The following is a 25,086-nucleotide window of genomic DNA, read 5'->3' on the forward strand; positions in this document are numbered from 1 at the left end:
GTGCAACAGAAAGTGAAGGAGCAGAACGTGACTCATGTCGTTTAAACTGAATCGTCTCACCCTGTGTTTGTGTTGTGTGTTTGCCTTTGACGGCTACAGGCAGGAACACGATGACACTGCCACGCTACATGTGTGTACATGTCACACACACACACACACACACACACACACACCTTATTGTCTTCCTCAGGATTCACTGCAGCACCTTCGTTCTCTGCAGTGAAGTCCCAGGATGGGAGGTCGGAGTGGTGTTTGTTTGCTTGTGTGTGTGTGTGTGTGTGTGTGTGTGTGTGTGTGTGTGTGTGTGTGTGTGTGTGATGAGGGGGGAGATTCTCAGAAACTGGTTTCCATGGTCACCAAAACAAGGATTCTTGCCTGCATCACTCCTCCCTGCGAGCACGTTTCATTTCAACCCTCTCTCTCTCTCTCTCTCTCTCTCTCTCTCTCTCTCTCTCTCTCTCTCTCTCTCTCTCTCTCTCTCTCTCTCTCTCTCTCTCTCTCTCTCTCTCTCTCTCTCTCCTCTCTCTCTCTCTCTCTCTCTCTCTCTCTCCTCTCTCTCTCTCTCTCTCTCTCTCTCTCTCTCTCTCTCTCTCTCTCTCTCTCTCTCTCTCTTTCTCCTCTCTCTCTCTCTCTCTCTCTCTCTCTCTCTCTCTCTCTCTCTCCCTTTTTATTATTATTTTTTCTCACGCTCCTCCTGCAGCATCCACACTTTGGTGCATGCACACACACACCAACATGAAAGCAGTGTATGCTCACACCTGCCACACACACACACACCTGAACCAAGCGGGGGAATTCCCTGACATTGCAAAAAAAAAAAAAAGCCTGCAAACAACCATCAATTATTAATAATTTAATTATTAAAATCTCTAGTTGTTGTTTTTTTATACCTGTAATCTACACATGTCGACATGCTGCCATCCTCCAGTTTGTGTGTGTGTGTGTGTGTGTCTGTGTGCGTGCGTGCGTGCGTGCGTGCGTGCGTGCGTGCGTGCGTGCGTGCGTGCAGTAAAAGAACATCCCCATCCACTCTCTTTGGACAGGAGGGGTTAATCCATCCAGTAGGGGGATTCTGGATGGGCTCTCAGATGCAGCAGAGCTTAACCTCATCTCTGACTGACTATACACACATGCACACACACACACACACACCACTCACATCACCTTTCGGCACTGGTGTGCTTCCTGTTGATACTGAGGAGGGAGGCACAGAGTGAATGAAGGGGAGGGAGGAGAAGAGGGAATGATGGAGGGGAGAGAGAGAGAGGATTGGGGTGGGGTTGGGTGGGGGGTGGACGAGCATCACGAGCCTCTGTCAGATGGGCTGGAGGCTCTTTGGAGCAACAGATAGCAGAGCGGCAGACAGAAGAGGAAGAGAGTAGAGGAGAGGAAAAGGAGGATTGCTCTCCATCCCTCCATCTATCTACGACACTTCTCTCCTCCTCCCACATGAGCACGGTATCCCCCAACTTTGAGGCTTTTCCCTCTTCTTCTTCATCCCTCCTCCTCCTCCTCCTCCTCCTCCTCCTCCTCCTTCTTGCACTTGCTGCGTTAGCTTTGCTCTGGAGCTTTGGCGCACGCCTTTGCGACTACAAACAGGGAGACTGAGGCGCACCGCAGACTGCGGAGATGAGGGGATCGCTCCCTGCGTCCTCCACCTCCCACCACCACCGAGGACACGCAGGGTTGATGATCTGTTCGTGTGAGTGTGTGCTGCACAGATGGAGCTGTGCGCTTGGAGTGTGGAGCGCCGCAGACCAAGTGGCCGCGCTCTCTTTTTCGGGACACCTGCTGCTGCAGCACCTCACTGATGTGAAGATGAAGAAAGTCCAAACCTCCGCCAACATGTGACATTATTTTTTTATCCTCAAGGTAAACTACAATTAGGACTCAAGCGCCTAAAAGAGAGGCCTCCTCCTCATCCTCTTCTTCATCAAAGTGAGTTCAGGATGGGTCGTGTTTGGCTTCTTCTTCTGCTCCCGGCCCTCCTCAGAGCACAGGTTACTCCAGAGTCCACATCAGGAGTCACGGTGGAGGCAGACAGCAGCACTGACTCTGTAACTAACATCACAGGAACCTCTGACGTCCCCCCCCTCCTTTAAAACCCCCGGAGCCTTCTGGGTTTGCAGCGACCCTTCACAAGCTCCCACAGCGGCAGAAGATGACTGGTCACCAGCAGAGACCTTCATGTACACCGGAGACCCCTCCCACTCTGGAGGTGGGCCGCTGCTCACGGGCGTACAGCTCGCCGGGGCAGCCGGGGTCCCTGCCCGTCAGCTTCAGTGCCCCCCTCAGGCCGGCTCTGGACGTGCTGGCCAACACGGCCAACTTCCTCAACATGATCTTCCAGGCCAGTGACCTGCGTGAGAGCACCGTGCAGGAGGACATGGAGTGGTACCACGCGATGGTCCGCGCCCTCCTGGAGGCCGACCTGCTTATCCGGCGGGCCCTGCTCACCTTCGACGCCGACCCCACGTCCCCGGTGCCGCAGCTGGTGCTCTGCGCGTCCCGCAACCCGACGACCAAGGTGCAGGACCATCATCCTCCAGGACTTGTCCAAGGCCTGGGAGAGCCTGCACCCGCCCGCCCCGGCCCCAGACGACAGCTGGTTCCGAAGCTTTAAATTCCCAGAGTCCAACGAGCCGGCGGCGGCCCTGTCCAAGCGGGTGCTCCTAAACGACCTCAGCACCTTGGACACGCCCAAGTGGAGGCAGGGCGACAGCTACGTGACCAATCACAGCGGGGTGCGGTGGGCCAGCGCCCCCTTCCTCGACTGTAGGGACGGGCGCTTCGTTCCTGACTGGATGCTCACCCTGTCCACGTCCTTCTACGGCCTCAAGCCTGACCTGACGCCAGAGTTCAGTTAGGGCTGCACACACACCAAAACACACACACACACATACACACACACACACACACACACACACACACACACACACACACGCGCGCACGCGCACACACACACACACACACACACACACACACACACACACACACACACACACACACACACACACACACACACACACACACACACACACACACAAATGCTCTCAGACACTGATGAAGCATTATAAACACAGAAATATTGAAATTTTAGCTGCATTTGGTGGCTCCAAGTTCTTAAATATGAATATTCAAATGAGGACAGGTCCCTTCTCGGTGTTGGTTACTGTTGTCACATAAACAGGATTTATCTGCACTTGGTTCTCAACGAGCTGAAACACTGAAAGATGTAAATCAAGGTCTCAAACTAACTGCCCACAAGACAGTTTTACGAAGCCTCTTGTACGTTTAGAATTTACTGTTAAATTTGACCTCTTTCACCTTAGAGCAGTGATTCTTTACCTTTTTGTCAATAATTTGCTCCCTTCAACGTCTTTTCAGCAAAGTCGAGCTTCACAAGCACAGAAACGATCCGATATAAAGAGGTACAACACAGCGCTGCTCCATCAGTGTCTGATTTACTTTACAAATGTTCAGCATCCATCAATGAATTCATGGCTAATAATTAGTTTTGTCGTCAAACAATAACAATAATGCAGCAACGGGACAAGGTTTTGGTAGCAGAAGCGGTGGTTTCTGTTTGTAGTCAGAGTAGCATTGACCAATCATGTTTGAGCATGCTTTGGTTACATGCAGGTAAACAGTCTGTGAGGAGAGCGGACGAGGCGGAACGCGTTGGCTGAGACACAATCAAGGAACCCGTCAGCTATTGTCTGACGATTTAGCTTTCCATTCACGTTTTGTTCTTGTTTATCTGAGTCCATATGCAGATATCTGTCAGAGACACCATCTCTCAACTGCAACGGCGTTCTCACATCTCAAGTTGTTAGTCAGACCATAAACTACGAGTGCCGCTCGGAAGAGGAAGTCTCGGATACCTGAGGGTGAATTGTTAGCTGTTGCTCCCAGAGGCTAAATCGTCGTCAGACAGGAAGCTGATGGGTTCTTCCCGCTCACAGTCAACAAACATAAGCGTGAATGGGATTGCGTTTGTTGCGTCAGTCCACAGTTTGCATTGAATATAAATAATACTCTGTGGTAATTGCATTGAATCACAAAAGACGATTTATCACGTTGAGCACAAAAATGCGTGTCAGTTATTTTCACAGGGAAAAACTGATGGCGCTGTCCTGTAACCCAACAAACATGGGGCTCAACGTCATCACACTAACAAATTATTTAAGAAGGGACCCTGACCCCTGAACAGTCATTATAACACTTGCATACCTTACATGCAGAACACATAACATTAAACAACTGCATGAAATAACAGTGTGTAGAAACCACAGACTGTATAAAAGAATGGACGTAGCCTCTCCATCGAGGTCTGTTCTCTCAACTTGATCCAATCATCCTCGACTCCACCTCATTTCCTCTTACCAAAAAAGGACATGTATGTGACGTGGGGGGAGGGTGATACGTCCATCTGGCTAATGTATAGCTCCGAGGAGAAGTGAGGGCCAGTGGCTAGCTGTCACTCAAGAGGCCACGCCCCTAATTTTTCATACACTTTAACCTCAGTAACCCCAATAAAATAAAAACTAGCCCCTCCCCCTCAGTGTTGTCATGGAGATATGACCTAAACATACAGACTAGAATGTTTTTTTGTCCCAGGCCTTAAACAGGTTTAATGATGCTTGCTGTGAAAACGGCCTGTTTAACATGGGGGTCAATGAGAAACTGCTCTGTTATGAAACCTGCCCCTAGTGGACACTCAGAGAACTGCAGTTTTTTTTAGCACTTCCTGATTGGATCAAGCAGGAAGTCGCTGTGGTGGGGGCTTGGTAGAACCACACTTAAGAACAAGGGTGAATTATGTCACATTCACTACAACTGGATATAAAATGTGGTTTATCCAACTTTCAAATATTGAACATATGGTATAGTATTATGAATTATGCATGACTGATATTTTTTAAATTAACATCAGTACTCCAGAGTGCCCCTATTACAGAAATACAGTTATAGAGGAGTTTTCTGCAAAACTGAAGCATTAAATTCGGTGCTTTTCTATTAAATATTTGATATTTAGTGAGCTGGGCCCACTTGGCAACGTAAGCACTTATAATATTTATATTTTGCCCTTAACATGATTTTCTATTGTTTACTTTTTTGTGGGTAAATGCCTTCACGGTTAATATTTTACTCCTTTTTTGTTACTGTTTATACATTTATTTTCTATTATATCGAGCTTTTGTTGACTGATGCATCTTTATTGATCTCTCCACTTTGCTGCTGCAATACTGCAATGAAAGGATTATTATGTTATCTTAAAATGTCTCCATCCAACAGAGAGGGAGACCTGCAGCACAGACAGTTGTGAATTCTTCCTATTTCATCTGCGAGCAGAATGCTGACGACAGTCTCGCTCTTAAACACTCAGAGCAATGCGCTAAGATAGGTGCAAGGTCAAGGCGAGGAAGCCGCCGCTGTCGTCCATTACGTGTAGAACAAAAGACTTGTAGGTTCTGATCCATCGCAAAGTGTTGATGTTACTGCAAGAAGGAATAGTGTGTGTTTTCTTAAACCAGGAATATTTGGTTGCAAGTCTCAAAATAAGCCATTTTATTTCCACATTCCTAAAAAGGATAAAAGCTTTGAAACTTACCGCTGCAGTATTTTGTCTTTCACCTGCTGTTCTCGTTCAGCGTCGGCCCCCGTGACCTTCTCTGCAGCACTGTGGGGAAAAGTTTGATTTGTGTTTGAATCAACAGAGTTGGATAAAATCTGGCATTTAAAAAGGGAATCCACTTAAAGGCCATGCGGCTTTCTGCAGATGGAGGGAAAAAACAGGATTATTCGAAAGAGTCTGATGAGATTTGAAAGCCACTCTTTGTTTCTTTGTGTCTGTGTGTGTGTGTGTGTGTGTGTGTGTGTGTGTGTGTGTGTGTGTGTGTGTGTGTGTGTGTGTGTGTGTGTGTGTGTGTGTGTGTGTGTGTGTGTGTGTGTGTGTGTGTGTGTGTGTGTGTGTCAGAGGTGTGATCCGTGTGGATGTCAACATTCAAGACATCGACCTGGACCAGTGTGCAACGGGAGACGGCTGGTTTGCTGACACTCACCAGTGCAACCGCACCACCATGGAGGTAAACCCGAGCGGAACCATCTGCAGAACCAGAGTAGAGAAGTTGACCTTTTGGTAGTTTTGTGTTTAATCTATTTAGTATCTTATTACACAATTACAGAGGAACCAATGATTGGCAATAAAAGTCACAAATAGTTGCTCGATGATAGATAGATATGAGGCTGTATAGCTGTACTGTACCTCATCTGTTATCCCAAAGTAAGCTAGATCACCATCAGCGTCACTCTGAATTGCTTATCCATGGCGCCATATGATGACGTAGTACAGTGGGATGTATAAATTTAAAACACCAAAAACACACATGATATTAACATGGGAGACCTGAGTTCGCATCCCATGAGAAAAGTTAACTTTCTTACATAACAGGAGATTCACAAATGGCCTCCTGTGACTCCAACGACTGTCGTTAAGACTCAATAGAGCACTAACGAAGTCAAACCCTACCTCCCACCAATGACGCTCACGTCACTATAACGACGGTCGTTGGCACTTGGAGCACAAAGGGTTTCAGTGACATCATCGGCCTTGTGAGAGGTTAAATACCTGGATCTCACACCAGTTAGTTGGAGCAGTCCCAGCATGGTCCTGGTCCAGTCCCAGCCTGGTCCAGGTCCTGGTCCTGGTCCAGTCCCAGCCTGGTCAGATGCGTACATGACCTGATGAAGCCTCTTGGATGAGAGGTGAAACGTCTTCCTAGACAAATAACCAAGTCCAGTTGCTTTTGACTGAAATTGCTTTGGGGAAAACGACGACCTTGGCAAATGAGAACATCCACCGGCTTTCTTACATTACGTTCTTTAGTGTTTTAACCCAAACCACAATCTTTTCCTAAACCTAACCACGTAAAGTCTGTTTTGTTCGAAATCACAATGCTTGTTTGAAATCCTAACAGCGACAATTCTCCAGCGTAAAGCTCCCTCCTCTGACCTTTAACCGCCTCCCAAAAGGGCAAACCGCCCGACAAACAGCAAGTGAAGTGTTACCCTACCTGTGAATCAACGGCGCTAGTGAACTTTTACAGACACAAAATGGATGGTTAGTAAAAACAAAGAGGTTGAGTTATGTGAGGATTATCATCATTAATAGACAAAAGCCTTCAAAGCCTCAGTTTGGGGAGTTTGTAAAGTGTCAAATATTTATAACAACGTTCAGAGTAGAGAGAAGAGAAGATCAGTGAGAGAGAGAGAGAAGAGAGAGGGGATGACATGTGACAAAGCTGGACAGTAGATACGTACATACTGTACACTACCTTAGATTAATGAGCCGGCGTTTTTGTGAAACATTAAATCACTTTAAGCCTCATTTGTTAATGATTCACATAAAAACAACAATAATCGATGTGCTGCCTGCGATGTGGGCCGTTTGGCTTTTGAATTAAAAAAGGCTGAGTACACCAAGATTACAGGTTTTGCATCCTTTCAGATACTTCTCGATTTTGAAGCAGCAGTTTAGTGCTAGGAAGGGAAACTTATAAAATCTGATGATTCAAAGACTTAACCTCCAGACCTGTGAATCACTAACCTGGACTCTGCCAGATGGATTGATTCGCATGATTCGTATTTGCTCAGCAGATCCATCTGGAACCTCTTGTTCAGAGATATTCTGGGAAGGGCAGCTAGCTGGCTAACGTTATCTCGCTTGCTTATGTTAGCTCACTGAAACTGAAGCTGGCTGAAGCTGTCGTTGGTTGCTCCGTGGCGTTGGTTGATGGAGTGATTTGCAAACAGCGAGCTAGCGTATTGTAAATATGATTGATATTAATTTAAAGCATTTTACCAACATGATGTCAGTCAGTTATGTTCAGTCTCACTTTTTGGCCGGTGCTCGCTCGCAACTTTTGGGTGTGTGAGCGTCCGGTGTTGATAAGTTTTCCGACAAACAGAGAACCATTAATCCACATTCTCATGATTAGACCTATACTTACTTTTATCTTAGTTATATTTCATATGCATGACTTTAACTTGTAACAGCATCATTTTACTTCAGTTAAGGATATCTAAATACTTCCTCCACCACTGCTATTCAGTCCCCTTCATGTAAATATCTAAACTGACAGACAAGCTGTTTAAACAGTCTAACTCGTGTATGTGACTTTTAGTTACATCACACAAATATAAACTGTTTGCGACCTCTGGAAATGGTTTAAGCTCTTTCTGTCTGTGCTCATTGCTTCCTTTTTTGTTTTTGCCTTTTATCTTTTGCTCATGCTTTCACACATTCACACTTTCACTCATCCGTCTCCTCCCCTGCCGTCCGCTGCAACTCCACCACCACCTCCACCTCCACCCGTCTCTTAGCTTCCCTTTTTCCCCTGCCGGGCCTGTCTGTGCAGACCCAATCCTCTACCTCTCATCTCTGCTGTCTATTTAAAGATGGATGTGTTGGGTGGCAGGCTGCAGGATGATCTGATGGATTACAGCGATAATCCAACCCGCTGACATACTTCCCCTTCATGCATCGCACTCACAGAGGTCTGAAACACAAGACAAAAACAGTCCTAAAAAATCCAAATCCACATGGCACCCTTTGTCCCGTCCTGTCCTACCTGGCTTAGAGGGTTCAAACCCTTTTGCTGAGCAGGAACGGTACTGGGTCACCCACTTTTTTCCGTCCCGTTTGGTTCTGGATCTCTTGTCTCGTTATTATCTCGTCGTATCGTCCCATCTCACACCGTCATCTCTTCTGGTGTTTCACCTCATATTAACTCATGTAGACTTGTCTTTCTGTGTCCTGTCTTGTCCTGTCCTGTCTTTTTGTGTCTCAGGTAGACTTGTATTGTCTCATCCTTTTCTTGCTTGGTCAAGAACCATTGGTGTCACTTTTTTAACGCTCTGGGTACTTCTTTGGAGTAATTTTTCCACATTCAAGTTATGATACTGTTCAATCATTGGTCTTTCCCAAAAACACTTGAAGGAGCCGGTAATCAAACTACCGACCCTTCAATCAGTGGTCAACCCGCTCTACCTCCAGCCTCCCAAGAGTATGGTTAGGTGTAGGCAACGGGTACTTGGTAAGTTTGTTTCTCATGATTTGGGTAACTTACGTAAGTGCGTCACTTACGTAATTAACTTAACTTAAAGTTAAACAAGTCAACGTTGATTTTTTTTGGTTTCACAAAGCTGATGCTGAGTCGAGTGTTTTCTGATCATGCATATTGTTTTACGGGCTGAGTTTTAAGTTTCCATCCATGTAAACAACAGGCAGCCATGAAGCGCTAGTTTTAATTTAAACAGCACAGATGACTGAAACCACTGATGCACTACGACTATCTGCTGAACTGAGTTGCGACCATGGAGAGAATTAAGTTGACCGCTCTGTATAATCCATATCACACTAATGTTCAGCCCGTGACGTTAAGTCTTTGAGCGTCTGATAAGGGGGCTATGGGTTTGTATTTGTATGTGTGTGTGTGTGTGTGTGTGTGTGTGTGTGTGTGTGTGTGTGTGTGTGTGTGTGTGTGTGTGTGTGTGTGTGTGTGTGTGTGTGTGTGTGTGTGTGTGTGTGTGTGTGTGTGTGTGTGTGTGTGTGTGTGTGTGTGTGTGTGTTGGGCAACAGGATTTCTCTAGAAAAAGGATAATGCTCTCAGAGGCATTATGTATCCATTTAGCTTTTAACTTAGATTAACACACACATCATCCAAGTGTGTGTGTGTGTTTATGTGTGTGTGTGTGCGTGCGTGCGTGTGCGTGTGCGTGTGCGTGTGCGTGTGCGTGTGCGTTGACCAGCTAAATTGAAGCTAGCTTTAGAGGGAAACAGAGTAAAGAGAGAGTAAATTGACCCCTTTTTTTAACCTTTATTTGTTCAGGTACTGTTCGCTTCACAGCAGCTGCAGAAAAGTTCATATCCAAACTAGAATTACCGCAGAACAGTTGCTAGCTGAACATGCAAACATGGGAAATTTGTCTATGGGAATACAGAAAATTGTGCAAATAATATATTTAATTATATCCCCTGTGATCAGTTTTAGATTACTTAGTTATTTGCAGGAAAATATTAGGAAATTATGGATCCGTAAACCCTCACCTCTTGAATGTTGAACTGCGTCATCACAGAGGTAGTATTAACTGAATTTGTTTTTTTCATTAGGAATTTAAAATTTAAATTTAAAGGGCTTATTCATTGGACTTCATTATTTCCGTTATTTTGTTCGCTCCCTGGGCTGGGAGGAGGCCTCGGGGAAGACCCAGGACCAGGTGGAGAGATTAGATCTCCACACTGGCCTGTGAACGCCTCGGGATCCCCCAGTTAGAGCTGGTTAATGTTGCCCAGGAAAGGGAAGTATGGGATCCCCTGTTAAAGCTGCTGCCCCCGTGACCCGACCCCGGGTAAGCGGTTGAAGATGAGATGAGATGTACGCTCCCGGTAATAATGGGACAGAAAATCTCAGTTATGGTTGATTGTGTTTTGTAGCCGGGCAGTCGAAGTGTGTAAGTTTACTTTACCATTGAGTAAAGTTAAAGTTAAGGTCATGTTAGTTTGATGAGGACACTGCGGACAAGAGTGAAATAAGTAAACCAAGAAAAGACAGAATGCAAACGGTATATTAAAATATGTTTTGTGACCCAATGAAAACCTGTATTATTGCTTTTACTCAAAGGGATAAAAATAGAATAAACGTTCTTTTGTTCTTGCAGTGCGTACCAACTCCAGGCCGGGGCTTTCGGCTGGGTCAGTACTGCTGCCGCTGTAGAGAAGGTTACTACAACCCTGAGCTCGTCCCTCAAGACTCAGGTGAGTCCTTCCTCCATCAAGAAGTCAGTGTTATCTTATTGTAAATTCTTTCTATTTATTTCCCACTGATATATATTTTTTAAGCAAGACAACATAAGTACAGTTTAAAGTTGGTCGACAGAGACCAACATATTCTCATCTGTGGGTTTGCATGATATATTATCATCAAGATGACGTTTTATCTGAACGCCTTGAAATGGTGACAGGAAGTGGACCACAACGGTTAAGGTTAGGCATCAAAAGGATGTGGTTAAGATTAGAAAAAAAGGTCCCTACATGCATGAATGGATTACTGAACGGGCCTACTGGGCACAGGCCCAAGGGCCCATAGAGTCAGGGGCCCTGACTCATAAAATGTATCAAAATGATCACAAAGAGATGCTAAATGACCACAAGTATACACAAAACAACCGAAAATTACCACAAAGAGGCACAAAATGAATATAGGGATGCAAAACGACCACAAAAAGATGCAAAACCAACACAAAAAGATGCAAATTGACTGAAAACAGATTCAAAACCACCACAAAAAGATGCAAAATGACTGAAAACAGATGTAAAAATACCACAAAAACATGCAAAATGACTAGAAATAGATGCAAAACCACCACACAAAATGCAAAATGACTGAAAATAGATGCAAAACGACTAAAATAGGTGCAAAACCACCACAAAAAGATAGAAAATGACTAAAAATATACGCAAACCATCGCACAAAGATGGAAAATGACTAAAAATATACGCAAACCATCGCACAAAGATGGAAAATGACTAAAAATTGATCCAGAAACACCATAAAAAGATTGCAAAATGTCAAAAAATGGACATAAAATGACCACAAAGAGCAACAAAACGACTCAAAGTAGACTTTTTGAATTTCGCCTCTTACATGTCTGGTTCTTAATCCTGCCTGTGTGTTTATTTTATAAAACAGTAGAAAACTGAATCCTTCAGAGACATTAAATGAGATTGTTCTGCTGTATGTGCTGTGTGAGGGTTTGGTGTGTGTCACATGTCTTCACATGGGTTTGTGTAGGTGTCGATGCAGATGGTGGCCCTGTGAATGTGAGTGAAGGTGGCGGCGGAACGTGTTACCCGAACATGCCCATCTGTCTCCCATGCTGGCCGGGCTGTAAGAGCTGCCAGGACGGGACTCCCTGCTGGGTGCAGGAGGCCTGGCTCCTCAGGGGCGGCGTGCTGGCCACCCAGGGAGTCTTCATGCTCCTCATCTTCGTCAGCATGCTGGTGGCCTACAGGCATCGGAGAAACCGGGTGAGTCAGGTCTTTGTGCACCATGCAGATGGGGTCGGGTGGAGGAAAGCTGTTCCAGGCGTTGAGCCATGATGCTTTGTGTCAGAAATGTTGCTGTGTTGGATTTATTATGTGATTGTTAATGAAGACTGTGATAACCTCAAAGCTGACTACATGTCATTAATGCATAAGTTCTTTATGAATCATGATCTTTTTAAAGCTTTTGTAGCATCAGCCAGATAATATTCTTTCTGAGAGCTGAAACAACTCTGAGGTTGTTTTTCTTCCATATTTTAAGTAAAATAAACCGCTCTATTTTTACCACACAGTAGATAATGTTAGTGCCAAACAGCTTCCTGCACAAAACCGTACACATCTTCATTTACATTTTTGTAGATTTTGGTTTATGGTTTGCTGAAAATGTATTGTTTTTAAGCTAACATCAGACTGCTAATGCAGAATTCCTACTACATGACTTTAGCACCGATTTTCCACTCGCTGACATGCTTTCGAGCTGAGCGTCAAAAGCCCATGATCTGAAGCAAAACAGGGTTTGCTCGGGGGTTGCTGGTCGGCACCAAGCCCCAAGCACAACGATTTCCTGGTTGATACAATTGGGAAGTGCAAAAAAATGTCAGTTCTCTGAGTGGCCACTAGGGGCGGGTTTCATGATAGAGCAGTTTCTCATTGACCCCCATGTTAAACAGGCCAATTTCACAGCATCATTAAACCTGTTTAAGGCCTGGGACAAAAAGCTATGCTACTCTGTATGCTTAGGTCATATCTCCATGACAACACTGATGATGATATAATATATATTATTCTCAAATGATGATATAATATATATTATTCTCAAATGGGGCACTCTGCACGAAAAGTGCTTTGTTATATTTTGATGCTGATACTCTTGTACTTTCACTTGTAACGGAGTATTTCTACAGTGTCGTATTGCTCCTTTTACTTCAGTGAGAGTGCGTCTTCAACCACTTCAGATTTGTAGTGTATTAAAAACTACACTTTAAGGTCCTTTAACTTCTTCTTATGACTCTCAAGTTGGTCTTTTTTTTCTCCCGTGCTCTCAGAGGATCCGGGCGTCCGGCCTCCTGCTGCTGGAGACCATCTTGTTCGGCTCTCTGCTCCTTTACTTTCCGGTGAGTGTCTGAGCGAGAGTGTCACAGATTAGAGCTCTTTACAGATCACTGCACAGCACAGCGCCACAGATTAAATCATAATGGCCCATTTGTAGGGAGGGTGAATGGGGTGAGGGCGTGTGTGAGTGTGAGTGGGTGGGGAGGTAATGGACAGCTTTCATAACGATTATCAATCAATCTTTAGATTCATTTTTACCAATTAAAGAGCCGTTAACGGAAGTCAGCCGTGACTTTTTATCCAAAGAGTCGGTGGATGTGAGACGTTTCTGCTGAGCTGGTTATTGATCATTGATTCAGTTTAACGTGTGAATGTGTAAACTTGTAAATGGGCTTTGCAGGCCTATGTGACCAACATATTCTCATCAGTGGGTTTGCATGATATCTTACCAAATATGGCGTTTTATATGAACGCCATGAAACGGTGACAGGAAGTGGACCAAGACGGTTAAGGTTAGGTATCAACACAATGTGGTTAAGATTAGAAAAAAGGTCCAGGAACCCATAAAGTCAGGGTTGCTGATTAAAAAAAGGAAAAGGAAATGATCACAAAGAGATGCTAAATGACCACAAGTACTGTAAACACAAAACGACCAAAAATGACCACAAAGAGACATACAATGAATATAAGGATGCAAATGACCACAGAGACCAAAAATTACAAGGAAGACAAACAGAATGATTAAAAATAGCGACAAAACCACCACAAAAAGATGCAAAATAACTGAAAATAGACCCAAAAATAACCAAGAATGACCACAAAGAGACAAAAAATGACCATAGGGATGCAAAACGACCACGAAGAGATGCTAAATGACTGAAAATAGACACAAAACGACCACATAGACAAAAAATTGCAACAAAGTAATTTTTAAGGAATATGATTTGCATCGGTTTCAGTTGAGGTTAGAGTTTAGGTAAGGGTTTCCAGGAAGGGAATGAGTCCTTACCCCAAGTGAAGGAGTTCAAGTACCTCGGGATCATGTTCACTAGTGAGGGGACGATGAAAAAGACAGCTGAGCCGGAAGGCAAAGCTCTGGATCTACCGGTCAATCTTCGTTCCTACCCTCACCTGTGGTCATGAAAGCTGGGTCAGGACCGAAAGAACGAGGTCGCAGGTACAAGCGGTTGAAATGTGTTCTCTCAGGAGGGGGTCTGGAGTCTCCCTTAGAGAGAGGGGGAGAAGTTCAGCATCCGTGAGGAACTCGGAGTAGAGCCGCTGCTCCTTTGCGTTGAAAGGAGCCAGTTGAGGTGGTTCAGGATCATCTAGTAAGGATGAACCCTGGGCGCCTCCCTAGGGAGGTGTTCCAGGCACGTCCAGCTGGGAGGAGGCCTCGGGGAAGACCCAGGACCAGGTGGAGAGATTAGATCTCCACACTGGCCTGGGAACGCCTCGGGATCCCCCAGTTAGAGCTGGTTAATGTGGCCCGGGAAAGGGAAGTTTGGGGTCCCCTGCTAAAGCTGCTGCCCCCGCGACCCGACCCAGGATAAGCGGATTAAGATGAGATGAGACTATTGTATTCCTTTTGTCATTTTTATTGTAACATCAGCCTGCCTTATGTACTACAGATGGAAATTAGACCCAGGGCTACAATCTGCCACACTTACATGCACTACTGTATATGTTCATTGATGTGAATTGTCCTGAAATAAAAAAAAAAATACATTCTTTTCACTGGGACTTTAAAGATTAGCAGTGGCGTGCACAGACTTTTTGAAGGGCAGGGGCATAAAGGAAAAAAAGGGCATTTATAGCACGTCCTCGCCACTGAAGAGGACACTTAAGCACACTTTTTTATTTCTAAAGGGCGCTTTAGCACACGTTTTGGCTCCAAGTGGGCACTTTAAAGCACATTTTTGCTCCCAGGGGCACTTAGACACGTTTAGACGTTTTTGAAATATGGGCCACAATGCCAATGAAGACTAGTGTTAAAAGAATCTGAATCAGTAATAAAGTGTATTTACATTATTTTTTTCTTTTAAAATTCAAAGTTAGGCTGCATCACGATTGTAAAACAATACAATTTGTACAGAACAATAAGGGCAAAGGATTCATTGAGGGAAAAGTGCAGGATAATAAGAATAAGAATATACAGGAGAAAAAAAAGAGACTTAAACTGTAAAATTATAAACGGCGATGACAGGAGTGCGTGAGCTGAGCAGAAAACCGTTCTGTTGGGAGAAATTCAAAGGTAAAGTTGCAGCCCACGTACCCGACTGTAGTCGTGGAAGTCCCAGACTGAAAAGGTCGGACTTCTCATCTCAGCCGGGGGTTGCTGAGGTCAGGCGTCCATTTTTATCTACAAACACATCAGCGGCTGGAGGACTTGTTTGGTGCAGAGAACCGTGTGTTTGGTGCGATGTTTCTTAACGCTGTAAAGTGGATTGATTAAAAGAATCAAAGCGAGTAAAGGTGCATTAGGAGTAATGTTATAAATACACATTTGAGGTACTTGTATTTTAGTCTCTTTGGGTTTTCTGCTGCTGCTGTTACAAGTGGTACAAGTACAAGAACTAGAGCATTCATGAGTACAGATTTAAGAATATGGTACTTTAGTATAGATTTGAGGTGCTTGTACTTACATCTCAGATCGAAATATTAAAGATAGAAATAGTAATTAAAGCTTTCGTTACTTTACAAGTTCATATTTGACCTTAAAAAATAAAATGTTTTGTTATAGATGAAGAGTGCGCCTGTCTTAAGGATGTACGGTCTACATCGATTCTCTGGGCTTGCAGAGGACTAAGATGTTCGCCAGAAGTGGATCAAAAACATCAACAGAGGGGACTTTGTTCCCAACAGCGCGCTAACTTTTGGTTCACACTCGTCAATCTCACAATGAATAGCATGTGGCTGCCTAGCTTAAATCAGTGAAACAGCAATGTCCACTAAGCTAACACTGCTTAGCTAGCTCACGTTAGACGCCTCTATCAGGGCTGCCGTGGTCTCACAGAGTAAATTAACTCACTGTGGTGTTTTTGTGCAATATAACGTGAGTTGCTCTAACTAGGGAAACCTAATGAGCACAATGTAAACGTCAAGTAGCTGAGTTTATCAGTGTCGGAGGTAATTAATCACAAGCACTCTTCATGAGGTAAAGGTTTGTGTGGTTCGAATTCAGTTTTTTTCCAAAGTTGAAGTTTCCCACTGCTGTTGGAGCCGCAGAGAGTTGTACAGGTTCGTCCCGACTTCCTAGACATCGTTGTCAAAAGTAATGCTGCATTAAAGGTAGAGAGGGTACACTTATGACAGCTCCCATTCAATCGCGCGCATACTGATCAAAGTCATTAGGTTTCATAGAAACTTAATGTTGTTATTAAAGAGCACATGGTGGTTTTTTTGGCTCCACCCACCCATCGTAGCTTTACATTGACCAATCAGATTACTTCTCCATCTATACCCCCTCTGAGACCCCAATCTGCCCCTGAGTGCAGCTGAGTGCTATTTCTGCTGATTAAAGCTGCCGTCGTCTGGGTGTTTACTGCACGTCGTCTCTGATATATGCATTCAGCGTGAGTGGTTTGATCCTCTATGAGTGGTTCCAACACAATGATGTAAATGTGGCTGCTGCTCTTATCCAGAGTGACGGAGAGACCGACCGGCACAGCGGAAAAGAGCTTTAACTTCTGGATTACACTCATCTGCTCTACTCTTGTCAAATAGAACGTATTCACAGTGTAAAAGTGTCACGATTTACATGTATTCATTGTTTTTTTGGTGCTAACAGATGATAGGGTTGTTACACGATTAAAAAAATTAAACTTTCATCAAATTACTCAGTTGTCGCAAACAGCCTGTGGACTGACTTGTGTGTAAAAGACTCAGGGGACTACAGGAGATGACGTTTTGTGTCTGGATCTGAGCCATCAGATTTTGAAATGAATACATCACTGAATTTCTAGCACTGAATATTTATGCATTGAAAATATGTATCTGAATGTTTTGACTCTGAATTTACCTCTTTATTTTTCAATGTTCATAAATTCAAGGTTATGGAATTTAAGGTTCAAGAATTCAAGGCAAATCTAAATGTAATGCACTCAATTTTGGAGCCGAATTTGGCCTGTTGAATTATTTTAATGTTTAATTTTTTTACCTTCTTTAAATAATAACAACATTGTACTCACCAAAGTACCTGTACAATTCAGTCAGACTATCTGGACAACTTTATTTTATAGTTAAAACACACCTGAAATGTCAGTAATAATCCATCACTGCACAGGAAATCAGTCTGCACACAACTACAGTAAGTACGGTAAGTCATGAATCTACAACAATGAGGCAAAAGTTTCACCCTAAAAAATATATTCCTCACTGATAACAGCTGTCACTCAAATCTTGGATGGCAGTTTATACGTAATTTAGCATTTCATCAGCATTGGAAATATGTATCTGAATGTTTTGACTCTAAATTTACCTCTTTATTTTTCAATGTTCATAAATTTAAGGTTAAAAAATTCAAGGTTATGAAATTTAAGGTTAAAGAATTCAAGGCAAAACTAAATACACTCAAATTGGAGCTGAATTTGGCCTGTTGAATTATTTTAATGTTTAATTTTTTTACCTTGAAGGTTGGCGGCTGTCCTGTGAACAATGTTGGCGCAGTGCTGGGGTTTAGGCTGGCTCAGGGTCCACGGCAGAAACACTGACGTGAAATATATATTGTGGTTTTAGCTGCTAATGTTAGCTTGCTTGCCAATGCGGACAAATTGCTAGCTAGCTGAATAGTGTCGTGATGTATTATTAGACCAGGATGCCAGGCTGAAAACGGCACCCTATTCATTCCCGTTAAAATTGCTCGCCTGGCAAATACGGAAAATACGTTTCTAAGATTCCGATTTTACGTCCGCCCACTGCGGCCCACTGAATATGTGTAGTAGTGTTTCTCCTTCTGGCGCACTTCTTTCAACTCTGCTTTACATTGGGATGACGACAGCTTTTTAAATCATTTTTGCGGACTAAAGAAAAAAAATAAACCAAATATAAGAAGTCCATGGGTTTAAAGTGAACAATAGGAAGAGTCATAACAGAGCTCTTTTGCAGTTGGAGACGTCCTGTCAACAGTTTTACAGATGAGAAAAGGCTTTTTGGGCTGCAGGTGGATTTTTTATAGCAGTATCCCAATTGGCCACTGCAGAAAAATTGGCTGTGGTGTCTCGGCTGTTTGGCACAAATCTGCCGTCGGTTGCTTCGTCGCGTTGGCTGATGGAGAGGTTTGCAAACAGCAAGCTAGCGTTATTGTAGATATGACTGAAATTCACTTTACAGCATCATCATGATGCCAGTCAATTGCTTGCACCCACAGAGTGCGACAGGATGCTGACTGCAGTTCACTCAACGACCACAGGTGTAGCTAAAGACAAGAGTTTTAACCCTTAATGTTTCACAGACACCAGTCACGCTAGTTGCAAGTTATCAAAACAGTGACGTCACAAAGTCTTAAGTCGACATTTCTGCTGTAGTTTGACTCACAGGAAGTGTCTCTCTGCGTCTCTGCCTGCAGGTGTTCATCATGTACTTCAAGCCGAGTACCTTCAGGTGTATTCTGCTCCGTTGGGTCCGGATGCTCGGCTTCTCCATCGTCTACGGGACAGTCACTCTGAAAATGTACAGGTACGGTTTGGGTTCTGTTATTTCCTTCATCTATTTCCTGTTAGATTGGTTAAAAACATTCACCTGCTGTTATAAACGTCTATCCTGATGCTCATTCATAAATCACTCAATAATCTCAGTCCAAGATACTCTTCTAATCGTCTTGAAGGGACCTGTTTTTCCATCGCCACAATTTAGCCTAACTCTGGAGCATTGCATGATTGGTACCAATGAACGCCGTAGGATATCTGGTTTCATATGATACCAATATATCCAGTCTAGCTTTAGAACAGAGCCCACTCCAGCCTCTTAAAGGGCCAACAAACACCCCCTAGTGTACCAAAGTGGTATTGAGGGATCTCTTTCCGTTTTCCTTTGCGCCAAGTTCCCTTTGCATGTTTTTTTTGTAATGGTCCTTTTCAATTTTGTCTCTTAATGTGCTTTCTGTCTGTAACGATGTGTTTGTATTTGTGCTGCTGCCTGTCTTGGCCCAGTCTCCCTTGAAAAAGAGATTCTTGACCTTAATGGGACTCTCTAAATAAAGTTTGAATAAAATAAAAAAGCTCCCCAATCCCAATCCCAATGAAAAACTCTGTTGTTGTCCTGTACCTTTGATTGATTGGTTTCTCTACTGCACTTTTATATCCTTTGTTGCATTTGTGACGACTTATTACTGCACTTTATTTAATTTTATCTAATGGTTAAAATCTAATTTTATTGATTTGATTCTGTTTTATTGTTTTTAAATGCCATTCTAATGCTTTTCTTGGCGTCTGTGTTCAAAATTGCCCTATAAATAAAGCTGCCTTCCCTTTTTTTTTTTTATGTGAACAAAATAGACAAATGAGTGCGTGCAGAAATAGAAATTGTGTGTAAATTAATATAAATTAACTGGAATCTCTGGGCCAAACATAATTTCCTATAAAGTTAATCAAACTAAACTATAATGTTTTATAGACTGTAACCTCACACATTCTTCCTTGTGGAAATAAAAAGTTTAGTACTTTTACTCAATTAAATAAAATCAAGGGGGTTCTCCTGCTCAATATTAGATCAAATTAAATCTGCCATTATGCTGTAATTGTCTCACTTTAAAAGGTCCTTAAACCTGCAAAGTCTTTTTTCCCTAGTGTTCAAAGTTTTCCACATTTCATCTGCAGCAGTTAAAACACTGATAGACTCTTGCCTTACAGGGTGCTGAAGGTGTTCCTCTCGCGCACGGCCCAGAGAGTGCCCTACATGTCCAGCCTCCACTTGCTGAGGATTCTGGGAGTGATGCTGATGACAGTCAGCTGGTTCCTGTGCGCGTGGACGGTGGGCGTCCTGCAGAACCGCGACAGGAACATCCCAGTGTTCATCACGACCGCCACGTCAGACGGCCAGGGGTTCAACCTGTGTTACTTGGACCGCTGGGACTACATGATGGCTGTGGGTGAGTGGCAACAGTGGTGAAGGCTTTCATTTTTTTTTATTCATGTAACATCGTGAAAAGTTAGAATGGACAAAACACCAATCAGCTTTAAGTGGAGCCTCCCCCTGCTGAACATTAGAGAGAACGCAGCTTTAAGTGGAGTCTCCCCCTGCTGGAGATTAGAGAGAATGCAGCTTTAAGTGGAGTCTCCCCCTGCTGGACATTAGAGAGAACGCAGCTTTAAGTGGAGTCTCCCCCTGCTGAACATTAGAGAGAACGCAGCTTTAAGTGGAGTCTCCCCCTGCTGAACATTAGAGAGAACGCAGCTTTAAGTGGAGTCTCCCCCTGCTGGACATTAGAGAGAACGCAGCTTTAAGTGGAGTCTCCCCCTGCTGGACATTATAGAGAACGCAGCTTTAAGTGGAGTCTCCTCCTGCTGGACATTAGAGAGAATGCAGCTTTAAGTGGAGTCTCCCTCTGCTGGACATTAGAGAGAATGCTGCTTTAAGTGGAGTCTCCACCTGCTGGACATTAGAGAGAATGCAGCTTTAAGTGGAGTCTCCTCCTGCTGGACATTAGAGAGAATGCAGCTCTAAGACACATAACTATTGAAGTCCATCTTTATTATAGAGCCTATGATTAGCTGCAGTCCGGGGCCTTTACAGTTAGCAGAAGGCTACATTATTAGTAACATTTTCTCTCCCTCTCTGAACTGCTTCACCGATACTGACACGTTTTATTGCATTCATTGTCAGACTATTTCAGACTCTCTTTGAGAAGTCCGTCTTCCTTTTTTGTGGGTTGCTTTGCAGTGTAGGCATTTGTTGCTAATGCTGGAACGGTCACCAAAGTAACTGTTCAATTCAGTCCGATTATCTGGACAACTTTATTTTATAGTTAAAACCCAGTGAGGACACCTGACATGTCTGTAATAATCCATCATGGACAGGAAATCAGTCTGCACACAACTACAGTAAGTACAGTAAGTCATGAATCTACAACAATGAAGCCAAAGTTTCACACTAAAAATATACTCCTCGCTGGTATCAGCTGTCACTCAAACTATCTTGGATGGCAGTTTATACGTAATTTAGCATTTCATCAGTATACGATTGATAAAAACATACTAAACTCCTACAACAAATAGAAAGCAGTTGCAGTATTTGTTTTACCTGAACATACTTCTTTTTCACACAGCGGAGCTTCTGTTCCTGTGCTGGGGCAGCTCCCTGTGGACCGCCGTCAGGCCGGTCCCCTCAGCCTTCCACGAGCCTCGCTACATGGGCATCGCCATTCACAACGAGCTGCTTCTCTCCTCCATGTTTCACCTGTTCAGGTAACAACAGCGGGACAGCTAGCCCCACATGCCTGAGCAGTACCCTCAGCAGTGCTGTGATGTGAAAGAGTCATTTTGTGTTTTCTGTCTCCCTCAGGTTCACCTTTCCCTCTCTCCATCCTGATTGGATGTTGCTGCTCTCCTTCACGCACACCCATGTGACCATCACTGTGACACTTGCCCTGCTCTTCATTCCCAAGGTATTGTATCGTAGTGGAGTAGAAGTATAAAGTAGCAGGAAATGGAAATACTTTCCTTAAAATTCTTACCTTTCTTACAATTTTACTTCTCTTTTGTAATCTTAAAATGCCGCTAATAAGCGTTTGACAGACTTTAATGTAAAATTAGTCCACCAGGTGTTGAAACTCATCAATATTCGGATCATTTTATTGGTCCGAATGAAAGGATTTGCCAAGCTTCCTGCCTGTCATAGTCACTCACTTGCACTGCTCATGCTGCGTTCAAGTACCAAGGGAATTCCAAAGTTTCGGACCTCCAACTAGGCAAAGCGCACCGGAATGCCTGTCAAAGTGATACTTCCTACTATCAAATTCGAGGAAGATCGACCTACCCCGAATTTGCTAGTAGGAGGTAGGAGTAAGTCGTAGTACTAGTACTAGTAGGAGGAACGCAGCATTTCTCTCAGCAGACCTGTCGGGGGAGCATCAGAGGTCAGGCAGGGGGGAGAGGGTGGGGCTTTGGAGGGAATCGCTGTGAGACATGCAACACAGGTAAGAATTGCTTTAAGTACAAGTATCTAAAAATTCAGTACTTGAGTAACTACACTATCTTACTTTTCAAGAGCGCTAATGGTTATCACGTTTGCATGGTATGCGTCCGTGCATGGTTTGAAAAGTCGGTGGGCCTTGAAGAAGTTTCACTGTGGATCGAAGTGTATGTGAATGTCCATGACTACATACAGTGTTTACATGTGGATTGCACGTCTGTGTTTGTTCCACAGTTCCTTTATGTATCCAAGCCCGGAAGAGAGGAGATTGCAGCTGAGGTGTATGAAGATGAAGTGGACCTTCGGCGCTCTGGCTCATACCTCAACAGCAGTTTTCACTCTGCTTGGAGTGAATACAGTGGAGTGGACCCGGATGACTTTCGGGTAAACACTCATGTCCCTTCAGAACGATGTTATCACTTTGCATTGGGACATAATTTAAATAATGTTGAAGAAATTCCAAAGATCACTTTTAAATAAGGAAAATAAATGTCCCTTAATTTCAGTCATGACCACATGTAGACTCACTTAAACAGATCTTAAATGTATTATAATTTAAATCATAAATTAACAGTAAATATAACCAGCAGTAGAATGAACATAAGTTGTATAACCTCTCCACCCTTTATCCTTATCCAAAACTTTGTTCTTTTGACATGAAAACGTGTTTGTTACCTCTCCTCTGACTTGTTACTCTCCGTATCTTTTCCTCTCCTCAACCATTTCCTCAATCCCTTCATCAATTCCCCTTCCTTCTTCATATGCACCAGGATGAACTGAAGAAGTTATATGCCCAGTTAGAAGTCCACAAGACCAAGAAGATGACCGCAAACAACCCTCATCTGTCAAAGAAGCGAAGTTCTCGATGTGCTTTGGGGAGATCCATTATTAGACGCATTGCTGAGATCCCAGAAAGCATGAGCCGGCAGTGCAGCCGCGAGGACAAAGATGGATCTTTCCGCAGTAGAATCAGTGTGAATCAGTCCGAGTCCTTCAGGAGGACCCCAGATACCGTCAGTATCAGTTACAAAAGTTCAATGAAATCACCGTCACCATCGATGCGCAAGTCCCAAAGTGATCATCACTATGTCAGGGAAAGAGACCCTTCTTTGCGTGACTCCATGTTAAAGGCCAATGCTGTGAAGAGATCTTCGCGGCGATCAGAGACAGATTCCTTGGATATTCCACCAGGGGTCTGCAAGTCAGCCAGTGCCCAAAACCTGACAATTGATACAAATCTCCTGCATCCTGATCACACCAGGCTTCATAAGTCCTGGAGTCTAACCTCCACTACCACCCATTCTATGGAGAATATACCCAAAGTTAGCAGATCCAGCACAGTGATTACAAGGTCCACGCAGAGCATTTCCATTAGTGACCAGACCAGGAGTGCTCTTCAGTCAGAGTCATTTGACAAGGCTGAGGTCTGTCCTTGGGAGGTGGAGCCGGAACAATCAGGGGAGAAGAATCAGAAACATGTCACCTACGCAAACTCTGAGGATGTTGAGGACAAAGGGCCGTCTTCTCCAAAGGGTCTTGTCTGCCCCTGGGACCATTTACCACTAGTAGAAAATAACCCCTCAGAAGATAAGGGAAAGGGTGAAACAGAGTCCCCCAAACCACAAGCCCATGTGTCTGCAAGTGCACCAAGTACTCCAAGACCAAAGTTCACAAAAGATCAACGTGTCTTCTCCTTCCGCACCACCACCAGTAAGTGGCTCTCTGTGAAATCAGTTGTGGGATCTTTCGAGGCAGGAAGCAGATCCAGTAAGGAGGGAAATTTAAATAAAGAGGATTCTGTCTCACAAAAAAGTCAGGAAAGTGCTTCCACAACGCCAAGATCGGGAACATCTAGTAGACATCCAAGCATTGAAAAGAGATCTCTGCAGAAAAGAAGTATGACAACAGCAGACAAACCATGCCTTGTGAAGCAGAATGCTATCCGACTTTCCTCTGGGGATTATTCAGACAGAAGCCCGAGAGATCCTTTGACTGTTAAATCTGCAGTCTATCCTTGGGACATAGATGATATGCAAAGAGATTCCACTTATGAAAATGTATTTTTATCAAGGCAGAACAGCAAACGTAGTAGTACAAGTTCTTGGGAAACTGCCAGCAGCTGTAGAACTCCTTCAACTCACAGAAGAGGAAGTAATCGAATTACACCAGTCCGCAATATTTCCTACGCAGATGTTTGTCCATGGGATGGAGCTGGTACTTCCCAGGAAGGAGAGGGACCAAAGAAGCAGCAGAGCATTAAAGCAGATGTCTGCCCTTGGGAATCAGAGGTATCTGAACCATCTAATGTATGTCCCTGGGAATCTCAAGAGCAAGGGAATGTGAAAAGACAAGGAAGTGGCCGTGGTGAGGCGTGTCCTTGGGAATCGCAGGATATTCCTGTTATTTATTATACTAACACATCCAAAGATTTACAGACACAACGGTCTTTGACACGTCCGGCAGATGTATGTCCCTGGGAAACTGCAGAAAGTCCTCAACCTTCAATAAAGCAAAATAATGAATATGCCAATGTTTATCCTTGGGATGTTCAGGACAAAAGTGAAGTTGTTTATGAAAACCTAAATCCTTTGGAGACTAAGGGATCGCTGTCAGTGCCCCTTCAACAAGAGGTTATGAAACCTGCCGTCTATCCCTGTGCATCAAAAGAAATGTTGAGAAATGAGCAGCAACACCATGCAAAATCACCTGCCCAGCATTTGGGTAAACAAGTTATTAAAGCAGCAGAAAGTTGTCCATGGGATTTCCCTGATCCCCCTAAAATCATGGACAACATTTGTCCA

At 43.9% G+C, this 25,086-nt stretch overlaps 1 protein-coding gene across 1 annotated transcript; it reads left to right on the top strand.

Moving 5' to 3' along the window:
• Positions 1-1,949: 1,949 nt before the first annotated feature.
• gpr179 (G protein-coupled receptor 179) lies at positions 1,950-24,848 on the top strand (the record flags this gene model as incomplete). Its single annotated transcript, XM_083936493.1, is given in 15 exon segments — positions 1,950-2,087; positions 2,089-2,208; positions 2,210-2,520; positions 2,522-2,863; positions 5,981-6,089; positions 10,723-10,819; positions 11,868-12,091; positions 13,153-13,221; positions 18,723-18,832; positions 20,005-20,243; positions 21,420-21,558; positions 21,656-21,758; positions 22,520-22,669; positions 23,056-23,995; positions 24,838-24,848. Coding segments are annotated over 15 exon segments (3,102 nt in total).
• Between the last annotated feature and the right edge of the window lie 238 nt (positions 24,849-25,086).

This window comes from Echiichthys vipera (genome assembly GCF_963691815.1).
Source record: "Echiichthys vipera genome assembly, chromosome: 2".
NCBI lineage: Eukaryota > Metazoa > Chordata > Actinopteri > Perciformes > Trachinidae > Echiichthys > Echiichthys vipera.